The sequence below is a fragment of the Macaca thibetana genome, chromosome 10, assembly GCF_024542745.1.
Source record: "Macaca thibetana thibetana isolate TM-01 chromosome 10, ASM2454274v1, whole genome shotgun sequence".
Lineage (NCBI taxonomy): Eukaryota > Metazoa > Chordata > Mammalia > Primates > Cercopithecidae > Macaca > Macaca thibetana.
This window is the reverse complement of record NC_065587.1, coordinates 36895187-36915511: the sequence shown is the minus strand read 5'-3', so window position 1 is coordinate 36915511 and position 20325 is coordinate 36895187. Positions and strand designations below refer to the sequence as shown.

General features: G+C 60.5%; 1 protein-coding gene across 2 annotated transcripts; it reads left to right on the top strand.

The window, feature by feature from the left end:
• The first annotated feature begins 3518 nt into the window (after window positions 1-3518).
• SLC17A9 (solute carrier family 17 member 9) lies at window positions 3519-20099 on the top strand. 2 transcript variants are annotated; one of them, XM_050746471.1, is made up of 13 exons: window positions 3519-3762; window positions 8826-9023; window positions 9612-9751; window positions 12452-12551; window positions 14147-14277; window positions 14810-14906; window positions 15121-15217; window positions 15763-15850; window positions 16876-16910; window positions 17353-17468; window positions 17933-17988; window positions 18110-18139; window positions 18732-20099. In XM_050746471.1, the coding sequence occupies exons 1-13, from the start codon at window positions 3704-3706 to the stop codon at window positions 18893-18895; spliced, it is 1311 nt and encodes a 436-aa protein (XP_050602428.1). In that variant the 5' UTR covers window positions 3519-3703; the 3' UTR covers window positions 18896-20099. The 2 variants fall into 2 exon arrangements, with proteins under 2 accessions (XP_050602428.1, XP_050602429.1); XM_050746472.1 differs by having other exon boundaries at window positions 3589-3762; window positions 16850-16910; window positions 18732-19120.
• The last annotated feature ends 226 nt before the right edge of the window (window positions 20100-20325 follow it).

The window sequence follows — 20325 nt, the reverse complement described above, 5'->3', positions numbered from 1 at the left end:
CTATGGCAAGAATCTTCTAAGAGATGTGCTCCTTGGAGGTACAATGTCCTGAGCTTGTTTGCCTTTTCCAGAAGCCACAGAATGGCTTTGGAGAGAAACAGGCCAGTGCTACAGAGCCACCGGCACGAGGCACCTGGTGCGCAGGAGCTGAAGTGCAGCCTGTGGTTAATTGGTAATAATCATGTCCCCGTGTCTGTGCGTTGGGGGCTGTTTCTCTCATTTCACACCCCGGTATCCACCAGTCAGCCTGGTGCATGTGTGTGGGGAATATTTAAAGGGAAGTGACATTCTGATTTGTCTGCAACATTTCAGTGTCGCCTAGTTGGAAGGCCAGGTTTACGGGTCCAGATTGTCCGTAGTACAGAAGACCATTTGTCAGGTGAAGCCCGTAGACCCATAGGCACAGCTATAACCAAAAGAATTCACAAAAGGAGTAACAACCGAAGGTGAGTGGGTTTCCTCCACAGGTTTTCCCACGTTTTTAAATGCAGGTCACGTTGCAGGCTCTTCCACCGGCTGTCCACCCAAACAAGGCAGTTGCTCACCCCACAGGCTCACTTTGGAGATGAAGAGTGCTGGGTGCAGCAGTGCCTCCTGTGTGGGTCTCTGTGTATTTGAGATGGAATTGATGAGCTTGGGAACCAGGGAGAAGCGGTGGAGTTGCTGTTGCCTTGAGCTGCCCTGTCAGGCAGGGTCTCTGCCTGGCTGTGACTTCTGCTTCCTGGAGACACATCCGCAGGCGTTCCTCACACAGACGAGCTTTTCTCCCTCCTGTGGATCACGGTGTGTGACTGACAGCTTTGATAATTTTCCCAGCTGGCTTTGAAAGTGAAGTAGGCTGACCCGTCACCAAGGATTCTCTGCCACAGAGGGTCTTGGAGGATCGGGAAGAGGTGCTGGCGGTCACAGCAGCCCAGGGTTCGTCCCTGCTCGTTTATAGATTTGTGTGCCCATTCCAGTCCTCACTGGGCCCTCCAGTTTTAGAAATGTTGAACACTAGCGCTTGTAAGATTCGAACAGTGAGTTTACAGTGCTGAAAAAAATGAACTGCTCCAGAACCTTGAGGAATGGTTCTCTGTATAGCACCCACATTGCACTGAGTCCATTTATCGTCATCACAGAATTCATCTTCTGGTTTCGAGCACCATCTTCTGGTTTCAAGCACACAGTTCCTCATCTTATTCCAGTCTGCTGTTGACAGGATTAACTCAGCCTGAAAGGTGCCCCTACTTTTGAGGCAGTTCCTGCATGTGATGTCCAGTGCCGCGTTCTCCCCTCTTGCTGCCGCCTGTCAGTCATGGCGGAGGAAAGTGTCATCTGTCAGTCTCCTTTTTACGGACTCCTTGTCTTGAGAATTGTAGTTGGGCTGGAAGGGTGCAGGGCTAAGTGGGGTGCAGGGAGGAGCCCCAGGCCCAGGGCTGGCTTGTCTTGGTTTACAAAAGGCTGTGCTGGGCTCTCCTGGGGCCTCTGCAGGGGTGAGTGTAGGCAGAGGCCGAAAAACGGGAGCCACGCATGTAGTGAGGCATAAATTTGCTTTAAAAAAAAAAACTCTAGCATCGTCTCCCCTTAGCAGCACTTGAATAAACAAGTGGAAGTTAGGTGGGCCAGACCAACGAGAGGGAGGAACGCAGCCCTCCAGAAGCAGAGGCCAGTGGGTGCTGGCTGTGACTGCCCTGTCCACAAGGTCACCCACTGTCCTTGAAAACCCAGGTGTTGACTGTCTACTGTCCGTATGTAATTTTTCACCTTAGGCCTCAAAGGTGCTTGGGTGCGGGGCAGCTCTCAGAATCAACCAGAAGCCTGGAGAGCCTCCATCTGGCCACCACCAACACCCAGCTTTATAACGTCCCTGTGAGATGAACCCTTCGCCCACCCACCCATCCCTGCACGGCCCGTTCCTTCAGCTCATCCAGCCTTCACTCAGGTGTCCAGGGGTGCCTCCTTAGCCCAACCTACTTGAAGTAACACCCCTTCCCTACCCCTTTCACTTCTTTGATTTTTGTCTACCGGCCCCAGAACATCAGCTCCAGGAGGAAGGGGACTTTGGGTAACCAGATGGCAAATGTCTGCTGCAGCGTGATCACAGATCTTGGTAGGAAATCACCATCACAGAGTGAATGGAAGCGAATCACTGCAAAGAGGATGCTGTTGACAGTGATACGTTCAGCGACAGTTTCCAAACTTTCTGACTGTGGGCGAGGGCTGTTTGGGGCGATAAACCTCTCTCTGCCACCATCTTTTCACCCTACCCTACATCAGGATGGATGAAAGCATGGCCTTGCTTTTTAAGGCGCTTGTGTCTTTAAAATCTGTTCGGCACTAGGCTCTGGGAGCAGGCTCTGCAGTGCAGTGGGTTGGGCTGTTGGAGACCTGAGGGCTGGGGGGTGGGGGGAAGGAGTCCTGTTGTAAGTGCAGGGCCCCACCTTAGGTGTGTCTTCCTCGGCCCCTGGGTGGTGGCTGCTGCGTGGAGGTTGGACTGAGGTGGGCCCTAGTGGAGGTGGGGGTGACGCCTGAGGAGCAGGCCCTGCCGCCTCCTGGGGAAAGGCTACAGGGTCGAGGCCTTCCCCTGCCGGCTTCGTCCTCGGCAGGGCAGCAGGAGCATGCAGAGTGGGGGCCCCACCCCATCACCCCTGCGCCTGAGCCCAGAGCCTGGCCTGTGATCACCCCATCACCCCTACGCCTGAGCCCAGAGCCTGGCCTGTGATGGGTGCTCAGGGCACCTTTTGTCCAGGATCCCAGGGGCCAATGACAACCTCACAGGCATCTGCTTGAAGACACTGGCCAGCGCTGGATTTGCCCAGCTCTCCCAGGCTTGGTCCAAGAGCTCAGGAGTGGACCCATCCCTGCCCCGAGAGATCCATTTTAAAAGTCAGTCACCCTGGACTTCTACTCTCTTTACACTTGGTTAAGACTTTATTCCTGGCTGGGTGCGGTGGCTCACACCTGTAATCCCAGCACTTTGGGAGGCCGAGGCGGGCGATCACGAGGTCAGGAGATCGAGATCATCCTGGCTAACACGGTGAAACCCCGTCTCTACTAAAAATACAGAAAAATTAGCCGGGCCTGGTGGCGGCGCTACTCAGGAGGCTGAGGCAGGAGAATGGCGTGAACCCGGGAGGCGGAGCTTGCAGTGAGCCAGGATCGCACCACCGCACTCCAGCCTGGGCCACAGAACAAGACTCCATCTCAAAAAAAAAACCAAAAAAAAAAGACTTTGATCGGTGAGGTAGGGACTGCCATCACCCCCTATTTTATAGACAGAGGACAGACAGCTCCATGGCTCCCTGTGGTGTCCAAAGGATGGGCTGGCACCTCTGGGACCAGACTCACCACCAGGGCCTTTCTCTGAAGCCCCAGTCTGAGCGGCCTGCTGCTGGGAACCCCCCCTGCTCCGACACTAACTTCAGCTGGGGCTGAGCCAGGGTGCGTCAGACCAGCCAGGGCGACCGTCGGCCCCGCTCCTATGGGGCAGCAGGGAGGGACGTCAGCAGGGTGGGGCGGGCGCCCGAGTGGTATGCCCCGCCCTGCCCCGCCTGCCCGCCCTGGTGGCCGTCTGGGGGCGACAAGTCCTGGGAGAACCAGACGGAAGCGCCGCTGGGACTGACACGTGGACTTGGGCGGTGCTGCCCTGGTGGGTCGGCCCGGGCTGGGAGGCAGCCCCGGGACACAGCTGTGCCCACGCCGTCTGAGCACCCCAAGCCCGATGCAGCCAACCCCAGATGAGGCCCGGAGGGACAGGGCCGGGGACAGCCAGTGGTCCAGGTGTGGCGGGGGTGAGGGGAGTGGGGGAGTGGGTGGGGGGGAGCAGTCGGGGTGGGGCTGTGGGGAGGGAGCTGAGATGCTGCTGGGTGGGACTATGCTAGGCAGGGAGCGCTGAGCTGGGCAGGCTCCTCTGGCTTTGGGGCTTCCTGTATTCCTTTTGGGAGGTGGAAGGAGGTGAGTGCCCTGTCCTTCCTCCCTGCCATCAGATTCCAGGACCGGACCTGGCAAGTGCCCTATGGCAGCCAGTGTTCCTGGGGCTCTTCCAGGCAGGTCTGTGTTCCCCAGGCCAGGGGCATTGTCCTGGATGGTCAGGAGGCATAGCCCCCGCCAGATGGGCCCACCCTGTGTGTGCATGACCCCGACAGGCAGGTGCCGAGACAGGAGGCTGGGTATGGGGCACGAGCTGGAGTCTGCAGCTGGACGGGGGGTCCTGCCACCATGTGCCAGCTGTGTGCTGGGGACGAGCTCCCCGCTGGCTTCAGCGCTCAGAGCATTTGGTGGTGGGGAGAAGCAGGGCCTGGGCAGGTTGCCTGGCCACCAGCACTGCTGCCGGTAGGAGGCTCCCTGGGCAGGTGATGCCTCAGAAACCGGGTGAGATGGTGACCGCGGGCCGTTGGCCAGCTGGGGAGGGCCTCTGCCAGGGCTCCTGAGAGCAGCCCTCACACTGCTGAACCCCCTTGCTCTGGGTCTTGGGCTGAGCCCTCAAGTGGCTGGACCCTGGGCCTAGACTCAGGCCCTGTGGGTTCCAGAGCAGACTCCCGCACTGAGTCCCCAGAGTACCTACCCCGACCACGGCGAGGTAGTGGCACCTTCTGGCCTCACCAGTTCCCAGCTCTATGAGGGCTGAGGACCCTGGAAGTGCTGGGAAGAGTTGCAGGAAGGCCCAAAGGGGCAGTGCCACCATCGGACATTGGCACCCAGATGAAGGGAGCGCTGGCTGCGTGGGAAAAGCTGGCAGCCCAGATCACAGCCCGAGAGTCTCCCTGTCAGGCGCCAGTTAGAGGGGCGGGCCTGCCCCTTGCTCTCTTCCTCCTCCCCCACCCACGTTCATCCAGGCCTGCCAGGCAGGGCCAGCTCCCCGGGGCTTCGGGGCCTCCTCACTGGTGGTTTGAGTGGCTCCGCCTTCACTGCGTCCCTCCCGGGCTTGATGTTTCAAAAAGAGCCCTTGCCACAGCTCTGGCAACTTCCTTTGCAGGCCCTTACTGGGTAGCGCCAAGGATTCTGGAGGGGCCTGTGGGTCAAGGCTGCCACGCCCACGCCTTTTCCTAGCCCTCTGCGGGGGCAAGAGCCCTCCCTCCTGCAGCCACATCACGGAAGCTGGGCCAGGCGAGAACAGAGCTGGAGAGGTGGCACCCACACTCGAGTGTCCTCTCCAGCTTGCTGCTCTCCTGGCCTGGCCCCGGCACAGTTCCCTTTTCTGAATCAGGGGCCATGTGACCACCTGTTTGCTCAGCCGTGGATGCTGCTTCTGCACAGGGGCGATTCGCTCTAGAAAGTTCACAGGAAGCAGCCTGCTGGGCTCAGGGAGTGCAGAGTGGTGGGAGGAAGCTGCTCAGGCTGCCCAAAGCTTTCCGGTTCTTGGCACCCCCCGCCTCCCGCGCCCCCAGCAGGATGGAGGATTCCTGGCTTGAGGTCCTAGTGAGCCCTCAGGCAGCTGACTGTATGGGTCAACCTCTCCAGCCTGACATCCTTGTCTTCCCAGCGGCTGTGGAGGGTGCCCTTGTGCCCCCCTGGCCAGCACCACCTGCCCAGCTCAGAGAAGGGGCTGTGGCTGCCGCCTGCAGCATAGGGCAGATTGCCTGCCTGGAAGGGCTGTTCTTGACTTCCTCCTTCCAAGGAGGCCAGGGAGTGGCTCTGTGTTCTCAGCACTGTGCTGGCCTCGATGGGGGTGAGAATCAGTGCCACTGAGCTTTCTGCCATTTCTAGCTGACAGCCAGACAGTGCGGGGCAGGTACCACCTGGACACAGGTCCCTCTCCTTCCCCCCCCACCCCCACTTTTTTTTTTCAAGACGGAATCTCTGTTACCCAGGCTGGAGTGCAATGGTGCAGTCTTGGCTCACTGCAACCTTGACCTCCTGGGCTCATGTGATCCTCCTACTTCAGCCTCCCAGCTGGGGCCACAGGTGCACACCACCACACTCAGCCACTCAGCTAATTGTTTTTTTGTTTGTTTTGTTTCGTTTTTTTGTTTTTGTTTTTTTGAGATGGAGTCTCACTAGATGGAGTCTCACTCTATCGCCCAGGCTGAAGTTCAGTGGTTTGATCTCGGCTCACTGCAACCTCTGCCTCCCAGGTTCAAGTGATTCTCCTGCCTCAGCCTCTGGAGTAGCTGGGATTACAGGCACCTGCCACCACGCCTGGCTAATTTTTGTATTTTTAGTAGAGACGGAGTTTCACCATGTGGGCCAGGCTGGTCTTGAACTCCTGACCTTGTGATCCACCCTCCTCAGCCTCCCCAATTACACATCTGGGATTACAGATGTGAGCCACCATGCCCAGCCCTGGCTAATTTTTAAAGTTGTGTTTTTCTTTTTGTGGAGCCGGGGACCTCCCTATGTTTCCCAGGCTGGTCTTGAACTCTGGGGCTCGAGTGATCTGCCCACCTTCGCCTCCCAAAGTGCTGGGATTACAGGCATAAGCCACCGTACCTGTCCCTAAAGCTCCTTTTTAAAGGCACCTTTGGACTGTGTGACTTTTAGTGGAAAGTTAGTGGTGGGGCCCCCATGTCCCTTCTGCAAGCCTCCTGCGTTAAGTCAATGAAAACTGTTTACAGAGAGCCTGGGGCCAGATAAATAACAGGGCTGCGGGTATCAACCATGCCAGGGCAGGGCGTGGAGGCCAGGGCTGTACTGGGTTAGGCGGGCTGGCAGTGAGGACTGTGTCCTTCTGTGGTAACCCAGGGAGCAGACCTGGTCCCCAGACCCAGGCCACAGCCAGATATGGGGCAAGCCAGTTGTCCCCAGAGTGGAAGCTGGCTGCAAATGATGCTGGCAAAACCACACTCACAGCCAAGTTCCAGGACAGACAGCACTTCCTCCCACATGACCTTCTCCAGACTTCAGGGGTTAATTGTTGGCCCTGATGTGGGGAGGGGCTGGAGCAGGACAGCCTCTGGCAGAGCGGGAGGTGTTGGAGCGAGCTGTTCTTGCCTCTAAGATCTCACTGGGCCTCCCTCACCGGGACTGGGAGTGTGAGCTGGCCGGCCTGGCTCTGACCTCAGGCATGGTCAAGGTCAAGCTCATGGTCAAGACCGCCAAGTGCCTGACTTGGTGGTCTTTTCTGCTGTGGGAAGCGTCCAGGCACAGACTTCCAGAGAGCACCAGATACCTGCCCCTCTGTCCACGGCACACCCTCGTCCACTCTGGCAGGTTCTTGGGAGCACACCCCCGAGTGCAGCCGGCTGCCCGCACGGGCAGACAGGACCTTTTGGGAAGGGTGGGGTGAGACTCTCCAGTGTCCCACTCGTCTGCTGGTCACCGTCTGCCCTGTTCTCTTTGAGGCCCATGCGGCCTCCTCCTCCTGGATGTCCCCCTATCCCTGGCTATGCTGGCTCTTGGCTCCTGGCTACGCCTCCTCGGCTGACTCCTGCCATTCTCTTGGGTGACTTTGAAGTCCACAGGGGCTGTCCATATGGCACCCTGGCCCTCACCCTTGACCTTCTCCTCTCCTTGGCCTGCCGGTCCTCAGTCCTGCCCTTCATCAAGACTCCCAGCACTAATACCTCGAACCCCTTTGGTTCGCTGGCCAGGACTCAGGCCCCAGGCTTGGAGCCCTGGCTGGACCCTGGCATCAGCTTCCCCTCCCCACTGTGCAGACCCGGCCTCCCAGGGGTGACCAGCACCCAGCGTGCCATCAGGACCTGGCCCCTACCCCTACCTCACAGTGGCTATTTGTCCTTGTTGCCCTCCTGACAGCCTGTACTCTCAGGGGGCCATCCTCACCTGCTTCACAAAAATCGGAAGTGGCCAGTGGGAAATCCTCTAATTCCCCTCCCCCCGCTCGAGGCAGGGATGGGGGAATCCTGCCTCCCAGGCCCTTCCCTCCTCTGTGAGAGTCACTGCTGATCCAGTGCTGACCCTGCCCAAGCCCTCTCTCCAGCATCTGACTCAGCAAGTTCCAAACCCTCTCCCCATCTGGGGCCCCACTCAGTGCCCCCATCCATCTCAGGGCACAGAGAGAAGTCTGCGTATCTAGCGGACTGTCCATGTCCAGCCGTGTGTGCTGCTCTGAGTCCTGCTGACCCCCATGGCCCTGCAGCCTGTGCACCTCTCCTCACACTCTGCACACCCCAGCAGCCTCCCAGCTCACCCCCAACGGGTGCCTTTGGCTCAGCCACAGGACCCAGGGATGGAGCTTCCCTATAACTCTCTTTAATCAGGGACAACGGCAGCCAAGGAGCCTCATTTGCACAGGAGCCAGAAGCCATGTGCAGAATTCAGAGGCCCTGGCTGGGAAGGCCTCACCCCTGCCCAGCTTCCTTCAAGGGGCCAACCATCCCCCGGCACTGTGTCCTCTCCTGGCCACCCAGCCCCACCTGCCTTGAGGTTCTCAGTGAAGACCTCCTGTGCTGCCTCAGCCCTGCCGCTCTGGGGGCCCCTTACCCACCACACCCCACCCCTACAGTCAGTGGGCTCTCAGCCATCATTCCTGCCTGGTGCCTGTCTGGTGCTCGCCTGGGCCGAGGGAGGCTTGAGAATGTGGCACCACGTACTACTGGTCCTTGGCTTTGGGGGCCTGGTGGCCTGGTCGCCCATCGTGGGGAATAAGCGGAGCCCAGCCCAGGCACCTTTTGTGGGGATGAGTTGTTGCTGTGACCTGCCTGAGTGCTGGCCACTCGGCTGCTCCCAGCCGTCACTGTGCCTCATTTCTGGCTGCCTGTGTCCTCCCAGGGGTCAGCAGACAGGTGTGATTAGGCGTTTGAATGCTTGCCAAGTTGCCTTCCATCGAAGCTGTCTCCATTCAGTCCCACATCCCCCAGCTCTGGGGGAGGTCTCTGAGTGATGAACTCGAAGCAGCAGGGCTGTGGGGCCTCCCCAGGGCCTGACCATCTCCTCTCCCTCAGGCCCGAGTGCCAGGCATGGACAGGGACGCTGCTGCTGGGCACGTGCCTGCTGTACTGCGCCCGCTCCAGCATGCCCATCTGCACTGTCTCCATGAGCCAGGACTTCGGCTGGAATAAGAAGGAGGCCGGCATCGTACTCAGCAGCTTCTTCTGGGGCTACTGCCTGACGCAGGTTGTGGGCGGCCACCTCGGGGACCGGTAACTGCCCCTTCCCCGTCTCCAGGCTGGTGGGGGCTGCTCCCCTGGGGCCTCCAGAGGCCAGTGGGCTGGCTGTGCTGTGGGCGGCCACCTCGGGGACCGGTAACTGCCCCTTCCCCGTCTCCAGGCTGGTGGGGGCTGCTCCCCGGGGCCTCCAGAGGCCAATGGGCTGGCTGTGCTGTGGGCGGCCACCTCGGGGACCGGTAACTGCCCCTTCCCCGTCTCCAGGCTGGTGGGGGCTGCTCCCCAGGGCCTCCAGAGGCCAGTGGGCTGGCTGTGCTGTTGCACACAGAGGATGCGACTCCCGGGGAAGGAGCTTGGTGGATACATTTGGGCAGAAGACACACCCAGGGGAAGATGGGAGCTGGGAGGGGAGAGGCCAGGCGTGGCAAGGCCGCAGAGGAGGCAGGCGGCTCCCCTGGAGTACCTGGTCTCCTCACGAGGCAGCTCTGGGGTCATGAGCAGGCCCTGTAGAGGCAGATAGGCCAGGCCCATCTCCAAGCACCCACTCGAGGGCAGCCCTGAGTCAGGGTGGTGCTCCTTGGTCCTGCGCAGCCACATCCTCACCGCCTTCTGTCTCCCCTCCAGGATTGGGGGTGAGAAGGTCATCCTGCTGTCAGCCTCTGCCTGGGGCTCCATCACGGCCGTCACCCCGCTGCTCGCTCAGCTGAGCAGTGCCCACCTGGCCTTCATGACCTTCTCACGCATCCTCATGGGCTTGCTCCAAGGTAAGGGGCACTCAGGCGCTTCCCTCACGCTCTCTGGCACCAGGTGGGGAGACAAGGGGAGTGTGCACGGATGTGTGTGCAGGTGCATGCGTGCATGCAGGTGGTGTACAAGTGTGTGTGTATGGGTATGCCTGCGTGCATGCGTACACCAGTGTGTGTGCGTGTGCAAGTGCATATGTCCCTGCAGACACGTGTGTGCAAGCAGTATGCACGTATGTGTGTGCTTGTGCTTGTGTGTACATATGTGTGCATGCACACGTGTGAGTGTGCACGTGTGTGTGCAGGTAGTGTGCATGCCCATATGCGTGTGTACGTGCGTGAGCGTGCCCGTATGCAGGTGTATGTGTGGCCATGCATGTGCCTTCTGTAAGTGCACCCTCTGCAGTGACACACAGGGTCACAGGGGACACCTGCGTAGTGAACTTGCTCCTGCCCCTGAATTTTGTTACCAAACACCTTAGTTCAGTGGTGGATTCCAGCTGCAAGGGACCTGCTGTGGGACTCTGGGTTTTGTGAATTTTGGTCACATGTATGCCGATGATGCCTCCAATACTAGGGCCTTGGAGCGCCTTAATTGTCAGGAGAACAAGGTGGGTGAGGGGCCAAGGGGGCTTTGGGGGCCCCTACTTGTCTGAGGTCCCCTGGAGAAACAGCTAGGCCTCCAGCCTGCAGGGGCCTGCCTGCCCCACCCCAGCCTGCCTGGCTGCCCCATCCGTTGGCAGTTCCCGGCCGGGCTACTCCTCCCCCAGTGTCCTGGGCCATCCAGACTCCCCACTGAGGACTCCCCCTACCTTCCTGAGCCGGCCTCAGGTTCAGATCCCTGGCCATGGCTCCCCTAGAACCTCTGCCCTACCTCTCCCCCAAGTCCAGAGACTTTGGGGAGTTCACTCCCAGGTCTCTTTCTCCTCCCTCTCCACACCCTCACTCCCCAAGGTGACGCCTGGAAGGTGCTGCCTGGGACTCTCTCTATAACAGAGGAAGGGGGTCTGCCCAGGAGAGAGGCCACTGTCATGGTCACAGGGTCTCACATGAGAACAAGGGCCCTACCACCAGTGCCCACCGGGCCCTGTGCATGGCCCACCTTCAGAAGAGGGTGCAGTGAGTGCGACTGAGGACTTAGGATTGTGTGTTTACTGTGAGACCCCATCCCAGAGCCAGACCCTCCAGCATCACCACCTCCCCAGGCACTGCCCAGGTCCCACTGCAGGAGCTGGAGGAGGAGGGGAGGAACGAACGAATCGCAACCACCTGGAGGGGAGGACAGGCCTGTCGGGGGGTGGGGACCCTCATCTTTGTTTACTGGAGGGTCTTTGGGGTGAGGGAGGAGGGTCCCAAGGCTGAAGCTGTGAAGAAAACAGTGGCACTGCCTCAGACTGGGCTGACCAATGCCTCCTAGGTGTCACTGAGAAGACCCTCGGCCCTGGGGCAGGCAGCTGTCCTCGTGGGCAGCTCTGAGGACCCAGCAGGCAGCCAGACCCTGTGGGCTCGCTGCCAGCTCCAGCTGCGCTTCCTCTGCGGGGGTCAGCTTGTTGTGCTATGATGATTTGGCACCTGTGGCACATTCCGTTTTCTAGAAAACTTCAAAGTCTGGCACGTCTCAATGTCAGATGTCATCCTGTGCCCACAAGCCTAATCTGGGGGTCTGGGGGGCAGCAATGGCGGCCGCATGGTAACCATGGGCACCACCTGCGGCTGGCTTTGCCGTGTTTGTGCACACTGTCCTCGGGCAGAGTAGAGACGCCGGGTGTCCCAAGACTTGTGGCTCTTGCTGTGGGGTATCGGACTTCTGGAGGAAACCCCACGGAGCCCTGCCAGGCGGCCCCCAGCCTCCCTTGAGGGAGTGAGGGATGGGCCCTGCCTCTGAGCCATGAGCCTGTGAGTGAGCGCTCTGTGATTAGAAGTTACAGGCACTAGCCAGGCAGGCGCTTCCTGTGTGTGGCCGTCTGTTTGACGATGCCCTCCTGCAGGGTAGCATCAGTGCCTTGTAGACAGGGCCCATGGGTTTGGGGGACAAGCTTCTGTTGTCACGGTGGCTCCGTGGTGCCTCCCTTCACAGGGCCAGGCTCAGGGCCCTCTGGCTGTGGGGCCACATGGGGTGGTAAGGTGGTTTCCAAACTTCTAAAGCGGCCGAGAACACTTGGTCCAAAAGAAATCCCGGGAGGAAGCTCAGTTAATACAACAGGGAAAGGCAGGTTTCCTGGGGGAAGTATGTGTCTGTGCACGCGTGCGGCAGGTTTCTGTGCATGCAGGTGTGTATCTTCGTGCGTATGCGTGTATCTGCGTCAGTGTGAGCACCGTGCAGCACTGCCGAGAAGTGGTGTGCTGGTGGACCCGTGCATGTGCAGGTGCGTGTGCACATGCCGCGTGTGTGTGTGTTGGTGCCAGGACTCTGTAGAGCACAGCTGGAGGCCGGCGGTGAGAGTGTGCACATGTGCGTGTGCGTGGGGTGGGAGGGCTGGCTTCAAAGTAGGGGTGTTTCCCACAGCTATGCAGGTGGCACGACCCTGAGCGAGCCTCGCCCAGAAGGAGTCTGTTTCCTCAGTGGCACAAAAAACCCTGCCCTGCTGGTCCCTTGGGTGGGCGAGGTGAGCGAGAGGGACAGGTGGACGTCCTCTGGAATCACAGCCCAAACCTGAGCAGATGGGCCGGGATGAGCCTCCCTGGCTGGACCCCGAGAGACTCTCTCTCCACTCGTTGCAGGGGTTTACTTCCCTGCCCTGACCAGCCTGCTGTCGCAGAAGGTGCGGGACAGTGAGCGAGCCTTCACCTACAGCACCGTGGGCGCCGGCTCCCAGTTTGGGTAAGTCCTGGCCTCAGACAGGGCCCAGGAGAGGCCACCAGATGAGCCCCTTGCCAAGTGGCCCCTGGTCTGGGTGGCGGATGGGCCACATGGGCCTGCAGGGCCACCATGGGTGAGGTGGGTCCGGCAGGCGCCTTTTGGGCTCTGTAGCCCAAGGCTGTGCTCTGCAGGTGCCAGCCCCGGGCACCTCGCTTGCTTTGTGCGTATTTCTGCCTTTCTGGAGTAGCTGGCAGGTGATGAGGCTGGGACTTGGGGACAGGGGTTGGGGGAGTGGCCATATCCTCTCATTGTCTTTCATCTGTGCTAACGAAGCCAGATGCCATCCCCAACCTCTGCTGGCCCCCACCCCCGACAGGAGAGTCTGTGAGCCCTGGGTGGGCTATCAGCTGGCTGGAGGGCGGCTTGTCCTCATCCACAAGGCAGTAACCCTGTGCCCATCGGTCCTCCTTCCCAGTGCCCACTCCTTGGGCAGCTCCAGACCCTCTAGCGATGCTGGCAACCTGGATCAAGGCCAGGCCTGGGGTGGGAGACCTTCCCAATGGTTGTAGCAGGGTGGATAAGTGCAGGAGCTGACAGGGCTTCCCAGTCGCTGGGCTCGGGCCCTCATGTTACTGTTGCTGAGGTTCAGAGTGCGGAGGCGGCCCCTGTAGGTGGGGCCAGGAACAGCCCCAGGCAGGCCCAGGCTGACCAGATTCATCAAATAAAAACAGACTGCCCAGAGGAACGTGAATTTCAGATAAACCAGAGGGGATATACTTCTACTAAAAGAATGAATCCTCACTTCTCCAAAACCTGGTTTCTTTGGGTGTCCTGCGGTTTTTCTGCACGCAGGTGGGGAACAGAGAGAGGGTCAAGTGTGGACTGGAAGGGGCAGGAAGAGTGCTACCCCAGCCTGCCCTGGCGCCCAAGGCCAAGCCCTGCTGCCGCAGGAGCTGTGTCCACCCCGCAGAGGCTCAGCGGGAGGAAAGAGGCCCCATCTGGATGCCAGGCCCGGCTTTGGGTCTCTCTCTTCCTCCTTTTGCCATGATATTAACTGTTCCCGCAGGTGCCAGCGGAGGGGTCTCTGCGGCAGATGGGGGCTGGGCTACCAGCCAGGTTGCACCCAGAAGGAGCCTCTGAGGAGCTATTTGGGACAATGAGATCATGGGGACAGGGGATGGGGGCTGTTGGATTTGGCCGTCGTGGTATTTTTGCATCTAGAAATCTTTGTGAATTTTATCCTCAATGAGGTTTGAAGCACAAAAACCGTGTGGAGTTTCACTGTAGTATACTCTCATCACCGTCTCCTCCTCGGTGCCGTTTTTAGTTGAAAAGGATCCACATGACAAATTGTAGGCCAATGTGAAGGCCTAGAAGCAAGATGTGAAAAACAACATGAGTTCCACAGCAGCCGCCCGACTGGCCCCACTGGCCCCGAGTGTCCGGAGTCCTTAACCAAACAGGCCGGGATGGGGGCTCTGAGCTGCCGCTCTGAAGGCCATGAAAACACCCTTTTCCAGGGGCTCAGCCTGCACCAAGGTGGGGTTTCTGAGAGGCCCCTCCTCGCCCAAGGGGTGCCGCTGAGGGGCCTGGCCACGCTCCCCCTGTCTTTGCAGGACGCTGCTGACCGGGGCAGTGGGCTCCCTGCTCCTGGAATGGTACGGCTGGCAGAGCGTCTTCTATTTCTCCGGCGGCCTCACCTTGCTTTGGGTGTGGTACGTGTACAGGTACCTGCTGAGTGGAAAAGGTAACGCAGGCCGGGCGGGCTAGTTCCAGGCACCCACGGCTGCCCAGTGCCTCCTCCCTTGGTGGCAGCCACTGAGCAGCCTGGAGCAGGAGCCCGGAGACAGCGGCCTTGACCTCTCAAAGAATCCACCAGTGAGGCAGAGTGCTCAGGTGCTGAGCTGTCAGCGGCTCTGCCACCTAATTCGGTCTAGAAGGTTCCATCTAGGGCTAAGGCAGACACCCAGGGAGACTTGCTGGGCAGGTCAAGGCAGGGTGCAGGAGCAGCCGAGTCTTTGGGTGGCCAGGAGGGGGCTCTGGAGGAGGCTGTGGGGAGGGTCGTTCAGAGCACGGTTAGGTGCCTGGTAGGGAAGGCCACAGGAGGCCGGCGCCCGTGTGCAGCCTGAGGGGTGAGCGGGAGGCCGGCGCCCGTGTGCAGCCTGAGGTGTGGACGAGGGCTGCTGACCCTCTGGAACCACCCCCAATACCCAATCCTTTGGAAATAGACGGCACCTCCCGCCCTGATAGCCATCACTTTGAAACCATTGCTCCCTCAGATCTCGTCCTGGCCTTGGGAGTCCTGGCCCAAGGCCTGCCGGTGTCCAGGCACAACAGAGTCCCCTGGAGACGGCTCTTCCGGAAGCCTGCTGTCTGGTGAGCTGGGACCTGTGCCGCCCCTTGGAGCAGCGGCAGGGCCGGTGACCATGGGGGTGTGAACCTGGCTGGATCTGACAGCCCCCGAGCCAGCAGGGCCTAGGGCTCAGAGAGGTGGGACTCTAGCCCCCAGGGGAGGTCTCTCAGGGTGGGTCCCACAGGCCCGGCCAGCTTGCGCAGCACCAGAGTCATGGTCCACCGTTGGGCCCCGCAGGGCAGCCGTCATCTCCCAGCTCTCTGCAGCCTGCTCCTTCTTCGTCCTCATCTCCTGGCTGCCCACCTTCTTCAAGGAGACCTTCCCCGACGCCAAGGTGAGTGGGGGGCTCCTACAGGGTGAAGGAGCGCCCAGAAGGCACGAGGCTTGAGCTGCACCAGGCACCGCGGGTCCTTGGCCTGCAGATGGTGGAACCCCCGGCTCCTCCTGGGCTCTGAGGGTCCTGGCACCGCCAGGCTTTTCGAGGACCCAGTCCACGCTCGGGGCAGGTTTCTGTGTTTGAGGCTGGAAACGATGTGGGCGCTCGGTGCCTTCTGGCTGTGGCTGCAGCCCTCCCAGCCCTCACCGGTGACCTGCTGGCCTGCAGAGCCCGACTTCAGGGCCCGAGGAGGCCGGTGCAGGACCCGGGATGTGGACAGAGGGGTCACCTGCGGTCAGTACGGTTCCTTCTCTGAGGTTGTCTTGCTGCCTCCCCGGGTGGTGGTCGACTCCAGAGCTGCACATTCCCAGGAGCAGGGCTGGCCCTGCGGAGAACTTTCCTGGGCAGCGGTGGGCATGTGGGGGCTGTCCAGCCTGAGTATCCTCTTCCAGATGGCCGGGTGCTAGCCCTGGCCCCCTCTGAGGCCACACTCCCCCCTGCAGGGTTGGATCTTCAACGTGGTGCCTTGGTTGGTGGCGATTCCTGCCAGTCTATTCAGCGGGTTTCTCTCTGATCATCTCATAAATCAGGGTGAGCCCTGGGGCGGGGACCGGGGCTGGGGGCCACACCCTGATTCACCTCACTTTCAATGCTCTTCTCCTGGGGGTGCAGCTTCAGCACATGGAGAGCTGGGACAGAGGGGCACTTCTTTCCAGGCTCGGCCTCCTCCTTAAAGGGTGGGGTTAGACTGTGGTGAGAGGGTCTGGTCTCACGGTGACCGTGGAGCTCGCCCCTGGGGGCCAGATGCAGCCCCTGACCCTCTGGGAAGGCACCTGGTGGGGCCAGAGGTTGCAAACATCCTTGAACCTTTGGAAGAGCTTCTGTCTTTGTTCCATGTGCTCCAGACCCACGCTGGGATGAGCCCCAAGTGGGCTGCGTGTTTCTTCCCCTAGCGCAGTGTCCTCACAGACAGGTGCAGGCAGATGCACACGCGTGCCCACATGCTCTCTCCACACACGTATGCCTATTCCTAGAACATTCGTGTTTTTCCTAATTGCAAAAGGAATACACACGCGTTGTGGAAAAGTTAGAAAATCTGGAGCAGCAGAGGAAGTGGGGCCACTCGCCTGTTTTCACCTCTGTAACTGCTGTGTGGCTGTTCTGTGTTTCTGCCCAGACCCCCACCTTGGGAAGCTTCCAAGGGCACAGGCGCTGCCTCATAGCTGTGCCACACACACGTGTGTGCACACGTTTTTGCCCACAGCACAGGATAGCTGTCTTGAGCCCCAAGCCTCCTCCTCCCCTGCTGCCCCTCTGCAGCTGTTCAGGATGGGACCCCTCTGGGCGCCGTCTGGGGTGTCAGCATGAAAGGCCTAATGGGAGCCCCTTCCTCAGCCTCCCCCTGTAGGTTACACAGCCGACCCTCCCCTGTAGGTTACAGAGCCGTCCCTCCCCTGCAGGTTACACAGCCGTCCCTCCCCTGCAGGTTACAGAGCCGTCCCTCCCCTGCAGGTTACACAGCCGTCCCTCCCCTGCAGGTTACACGGCCGTCCCTCCCCTGCAGGTTACACGGCCGTCCCTCCCCTGTAGGTTACACGGCCGTCCCTCCCCTGCAGGTTACAGAGCCATCACGGTGCGGAAGTTCATGCAGGTAGGAGAATCATTCCAGTCATTCTTTCTGGATATCCCTGCTTTGTTCAGGGTCTCCCAGGACCACAGGCTTGTGTCCCCAAGTCCCCTGATGTCTGGGACCAGGCAAATGCCAGGCCTCTCCACGTGTCCAGCCCCGGGGTCCAGAGGGGGCTGTTTAGACAGCTGTTGGGGGGCAGGCTGGGGTCAGCATCCTGTGCCCCTCTGGGCCCAGGCCTGGGCTTGCCCACGTCGAATAGGGCCTCTCCGTGGAGCAGGGATGATTCTTGGGGAGCCTCCTCCCAGATCTCCTCTAGGGGTCCTGGTCCGAGAGAAGTTTTCGGTCCCAGCTGACCTGACCCTTGTGCAGTGTGCCCAGGGCAGCTGTCGGGCGGCCGAGTCAGGAGAGGGCCCAGCTGCAGGCAGGCCGGGTGCCTGCCCGTCACAGTGGTGCTTTCCTGCAGGGCATGGGCCTTGGCCTCTCAAGCGTCTTTGCTCTGTGCCTGGGCCACACCTCCAGCTTCTGTGAGTCTGTGGTGTTTGCATCAGCCTCCATTGGCCTCCAGACCTTCAACCACAGGTGAGGGCGGACTGCTCCATCCACCAGAGCCACCATGCTGCCCGCATGCCCCAGGGCCGCGCATGTGAAGAGGGGTCACTGTCCGCCTCTCTCTGAGTCTCTTCCTCACACTTCACCCCCTTCCCAAGCTGCTGGGCAGCTACTGCATCGAAGACTCAATAGGAACCAGCGCTTCCCATCAGTGAGCAGCACGTGTGCGTGATTGGTGCGAACGTGCTTTCCCCACAGTGCTTTACTCTCAGGAGACGCTTCCTGCACCAGGTCCTCCATGAAGATGGGCGGCTGGGGCTCGGCTTGGCGTGGTGTGCAGGGCTGGAGTGTTTTGGCCAGGGAGCAGGCCTGAGTGTCTCCCAGCCCCTCCCGTGGCTCCACTAGACCTTGTTTCCCCGCTTCCCCCTTGACAGCCCTGGGCCGCAAGCTCGGCGGTGGCCAGGGCCGCTCACCACCCTCTTTCCTCCCCGCAGTGGCATTTCCGTTAACATCCAGGACTTGGCCCCGTCCTGCGCCGGCTTTCTGTTTGGTGAGGACCTTGCCCACCCCAGCTTTGCCTCTCCCTGGGCCTCCGGGTGGGTGGGCCTTGGGAGATCCCAGAGGGCTTTCGCTGACCGTCCGTATTCTCTCTCGCTCCGGCCTGTTCACAGGTGTGGCCAACACAGCTGGGGCCTTGGCAGGTGAGGGGCGGGGCTCTGTGCCCAGGAGTTTGCCTGTCTGTGGGGTTTGAGCCCACCGAGGTGCTGCAGGGTGGGGGTGTGCTTCCCTTCAGAGGGGGTCCCAGTGTCAGGGGAGGGCGCAGACCCCAGAGCAGGCCCAGGAGAGGAGGATGTGGCTGCCTTCCAGGTTCCACTGGACCAGATGGCTCAAGGGTCGCCATCTGCCCTGACTCACAAATACGTTCCAATCCTGGTAGCCCAGGGTCCCCGGGACACAGCCTGGCCCTGCTGAGTGCCTTGGATGGTGGGGGCTCCTTCTCCAGCTCAGCCTCGCCTGGGTCGGCCTGTGGTTCCCATTTCCCCTTCAGCGGGACAAGGGGGACTCATTACCAGGCCATTTCCTGGATGGCCTTTGAGATCTCTGCCCCTCCAACACCCTCCAAGTCTGAGCCTGACCCACAGCTGGGACACCGAATTCAGCCCTGGGAACCATGGGGGCTTCTATCAGGCGCTAGACCCCCAGCCCTTCCCCGGCACTACCCTGGGACCTAGGGTGGGCGTGGGGCCTGGGCTGCCTGGGAATGCTCAGCCCGCCTGGGCCTCTCTTGGGCAGGTGTCGTGGGTGTGTGTCTGGGCGGCTACTTGATCGAGACCACAGGCTCCTGGACCTGCCTGTTCAACCTTGTGGCCATCATCAGCAACCTGGGGCTGTGCACCTTCCTGGTATTTGGACAGGCCCAGAGGGTGGACCTGAGCTCCACCCACGAGGACCTCTAGCTTCCAACCCCACAGCCTCTCCGAGGACCCAGGCACCAGCAGCCCCGGGACAGAGGGGACTCAGTGTGTGGGACTTGGTCACTCCATGTCAGATGCATGAGCAGAGAGGAACGCAAACCACTGTAGAGCCTGAAGCTCCTTAAGGAGAGTCCACACCAGCTGGTGGGAGGGTGGGGTGGGCCTGGGTCCAGACCAGGCTCGCTGCTCTCTGGGCCTCAGTTTCCCCACCTGCCAGCGGGCTCGGCCCTGTCTTCCTCACAGGCTGGTGTGGCCCTTAGGGTGAGTGGAGTTATTGTTAGTAGGCGCAGCCTCATTCCCACCACGATCTGTTCCGCGTGGTCCCGCCAAGCCTCCCACAGTGCCGTGGGTCCCGCCAAGCCTCCTGTGGCTGCTGTGGGTCCCGCCAAGCCTCCTGCAGCCGCCATGCTCTCCGCAAGCCTCCTGCAGCGCCCGCCTGCCAATGTGGGGCCGGCACCAGGCTGCAGCCTCCCCAACCCCAGCCCACTTTGCTGTGTCTCTGGCGGACCCGCCCTGTGCGCTGTAGGATGCTTAAAGGCATCCCTGGCCTCCACCCACCCCTTGCCAGCAGCACCTACCCTCCCTCCTCCCAGTCAGACAACAGCCAGAAATGTCTCCAGACTCTGCTCAGCCTCCCCAGGTAGCCACCCTCGAGACACGGCTTCAGAGTCTGTGCGTCTCCCAGCAGCCTGACAGAGACTCCCAGGGCGTGGGTGGGTGGCGGGTTAGAGACCCTGGCCCATCTCTGGGACCCTGGCGCCGCTCTCTCCTCCTGTGGATCCCTCCACACTAGCAGTGTTCTCAGTGGGCAGATGCCTGGGCACCCCTTGGGCCCTGCCCAGCATTGCCGTGGCACAGGCTCTCGAACCCGCATGGCTTTCCCAGGCCTGGTGATTCTGCTCTCCAGGGACGGTTGGCACCTTCCTCGGGGGTGGGCCCCATGCACCAGAACACACAGACCCACCTTTCTGGCTTCCTTCCTTCCTTCCTTCCTTCCTTCCCTTCCTTCCCTTCCTTCCTTCCCTTCCTTCCCTTCCTTCCTCCCTTCCTTCCTTCCCTTCCTTCCCTTCCTTCCTTCTTTTCCTTCCTTCCCTTCCTCCCTTCCTTCCTTCCCTTCCTTCCTCCCTTCCTTCCTTCCCTTCCTTCCCTTCCTTCCTTCTTTTCCTTCCTTCCCTTCCCTCCCCTTCCTTCCTTCCCTTCCTTCCTTCCCTTCCTTCCCTTCCTTCCTTCCCTTCCTTCCTTCCCTTCCTTCCTTCCCTTCCTTCCCTTCCTTCCTTCCTTCCTTCCCTTCCTTCCTTCCCTTCCTTCCCTTCCTTCCTTCCTTCCTTCCTTCCCTTCCTTCCTTCCTTCCCTTCCTTCCTTCCCTTCCTTCCTTCCCTTCCTTCCCTTCCTTCCTTCCCTTCCTTCCCTTC